Genomic DNA, 2,937 nt, shown 5'->3' on the forward strand with positions numbered 1-2,937 from the left:
TTCATGGTTCCAGTTTCACAAATATGAAGATTTCCTGTTTTTCCTTTGAATTATTGTAATAACTAATAACTAATCAATAAAAGAATGTATCAATAATCAGCAGATGGATCCATAACAGTTGAAAATGAGCTCCAACCAACTTCAACCTGAAATCCTGCTTTTATATTAATGAGTCAGAATAATAAAATAGTAAAAATGAATAACAATAAAATAAATTATACCAGATGAAAAAATAATAAAAATTAAATAATAATAATAAAATAATAACAACAATAATAATAATAATAATAAAAAAAATAATAATATTAATACAGTTTTTACTGTAATAGAATATTTAAACATTCCCGGACGAGCCCCCAATTCATCACAACCGGCTCTGAGGCCGATATAACAGAGATAATAAATAAATTAATGTATTGATTAAAGTAAACTGTGAATGTGAAATGTCTCTGCACTGTAAAACCTGATGAGTTAGTTCAACTCAAACAATTTAAGTATAAAAAAATACTTGATTTAAGTAACTCAAGTATTTATTGTTACGGTAACTTTGGTAAATTAAGTTAATTTGACCAATTGAATTCAGTAAATTTAACTTTAATGCAGCATTTATCCAGACTTATTTAAAATGTGAATAAAGTAACTTAACTTTATCTTTTTTATACGAATGTTAAAACTTTATTAGTTTTCTTCCACTAAAACTAATTTATTACATTACCTGTAAAACAAGCCGACGTATAATAAAAAAAAACTTAATTAACTTAATTGATTTTCAAAATGGCTGCCAATCAAATCATTACACTTTGGGGATCAATAACAATTATTTGTGTTTATGATGATCAATAAACTGAAATAAACACATTTACACTGTAAAACCCGACAACACGTCTTAATAAATTAACATCAATTAATCCTATAAAACTACACTATTTTAAATTCAGCTGATTTAATTCCAGTTTGTTCCACTGACTCATTTATTTAACTTTATATCTTTATAACAATGTTAGCATTATAATGCTAAGCTACACTAATTCTTAATGATCGATGTGTAAAGATCGATGTTTGTTACAGTTGTTTTTATTAAAACAAATAATTTAATAAAGTGGAAACATTTATATAAATGAACATTTTAGTGACTTTATTCGGATTAATTCTGTTCACACGAGTTTAACTTTGATTAACTGAATGAAATTAGTACAATTAACTTAATTTACCAAAGTTACCTTCACAACAAATACTTTAATACTCAGTTTGAACAATCAGCTGAACAGTTTTAGTTAAATTAACTCTGTTTGTTTTACAGTGTAAATGTTGAGCCCTGCGTGCTGCCTTCGAGGACACTCTGGAAAAACAGTAATTTGTGCATCAGCAGAAAGTTTAAAGGAGCTGAATAATAAAAAGTGAGTCGTGTTTATGAACCAACTGTCTTTATAAATATAAACAGATACAACCGAGATACATTGAACACATACAGTAGATTATATTAATAATACTGACCTTATAGAAAATATACATTCACACAGAGCAGAACTCTGCTCAACAACAAAGTTTATAAAAGTTGGTTTAAAGTGATTTTTACTCACTTTGATGCAAACCAACACTTTAAGAGTCTCAGGTGTGACAGGAGCACTTGCACTCGGATATAACCGGGTACTGAACAGGTATCCAGGCGCACTTCAGACCCCCCTTCTTCTGCAGGCAGCGCCATCGCAGGACCGTGAGGTGAGTGGATCTGGCCGGTTTGCAGACCATCCCTTCAGGGACCGAACAAGACCTCTTATTGTAGCAGCTGCCCACCTTCAGGTACCGCGGCCAGAACCGGCTGCCCAGGTCGTTCCACGCGTAAACCACCGGGCAGAAGGCGTACGACCACAGCCACAGCTGCAGCCGCCTCCGCAGCTTCTTACTCGGCTTCTGCTTCTTGCCGTGCTGGACCTCGAACTCCAGGGTCCGGATCTCTTTGGGCATCGCTCCGGAAAGCTTCTGCCGCGGGTCCGCCTCGCTCACGTCCTCGTTCCCCGCGTACTTGTCCTCCGGCGGGGAGACGGACATGAAGTTCGGGTCGAAGTGGCTGCCCAGGGCGCTCCTGAGCTCCGTCTCGTTCAGGTCCTTCTCCCTAGGGTCCAGCACCGGGTCCGGGTCCTCCTTTAGGTCCACTATGGGCAGGGTGTCGCTGGGGATGGGTCGGAGGAGATAGTAGTGTTGGCACATGCCCTCCTCGATCCTGAAGCCCAGAGACAGAACGAGCATCAACACAGCCAGGAAGTAACAGGGGTTCTCCATCAGGGCGGGTCCAGGTGCGGCACAGTCCGAGTACTCTGATAATCCTGCCAGGGGGGACAGAGCCGCGTCCCGGGGTTTCCCTCGGAGCGTCTGAGAGTCTGAGCCGAGAGCGCGCAGACGCACCGCTCAGAGAGAGAGAGACACAGTCCAGGACCCGGTCCCTGCCGGACTCACCCCTGCAGCAGGTCCCGGTGAGACCGCTCCGCGCCCCGCAGGTCGCTGCTCTCAGTCCGCATGTTGGCCCCGGATCCTGCTGCTGACTCTGGTCCTCCCGCAGCCCGACTGAAGCCGCCTCTGGCTGCGGGGCGGTGATGTAACCCCGCTCCGGATCCGCAGAGACCAGCCCTCCAAGTTGACCCGAGAACTCCCTCCCTCCCGCCAAAACACTCACGCACAAGCACGTGCACACTGATGATGATTATTAGTACACACATACACACACACACACAGTAACACACACACTGTAACACACAGTAACCACCAGTAAAACACACAGTAACACACAACGACAGTAACACACGTAACCACACACACATAACAAACAGTAACCACCCCACACACCACCAAACACACTCAGTTTGTAGGTTCAGTATTTTTGCTCTGAGGGCACTTGCAGCATGCAGCTGGATTGAGGCCGGGGAATCGAAAAAAACCACC

The 2,937-nt window shown here is 41.7% G+C and overlaps 1 protein-coding gene across 1 annotated transcript; it reads right to left on the reverse strand.

The window, feature by feature from the left end:
* Positions 1–1,239: 1,239 nt before the first annotated feature.
* On the reverse strand, positions 1,240–2,592 carry nog3 (noggin 3). The gene has a single exon (XM_035666249.1). The coding sequence runs from the start codon at positions 2,278–2,280 to the stop codon at positions 1,609–1,611; it is 672 nt and encodes a 223-aa protein (XP_035522142.1). The 5' UTR covers positions 2,281–2,592; the 3' UTR covers positions 1,240–1,608.
* Positions 2,593–2,937: the final 345 nt, after the last annotated feature.

This window comes from Morone saxatilis, unplaced genomic scaffold (genome assembly GCF_004916995.1).
Source record: "Morone saxatilis isolate NCDOM2014 unplaced genomic scaffold, NCSU_SB_2.0 Contig1, whole genome shotgun sequence".
NCBI lineage: Eukaryota > Metazoa > Chordata > Actinopteri > Moronidae > Morone > Morone saxatilis.

What these genes read in the sequence shown, in the direction of transcription:
- nog3 (XM_035666249.1), bottom strand. Translation starts at nt 2,280, where the DNA reads ATGGAGAACCCCTGTTACTTCCTGGCTGTGTTGATGCTCGTTCTGTCT.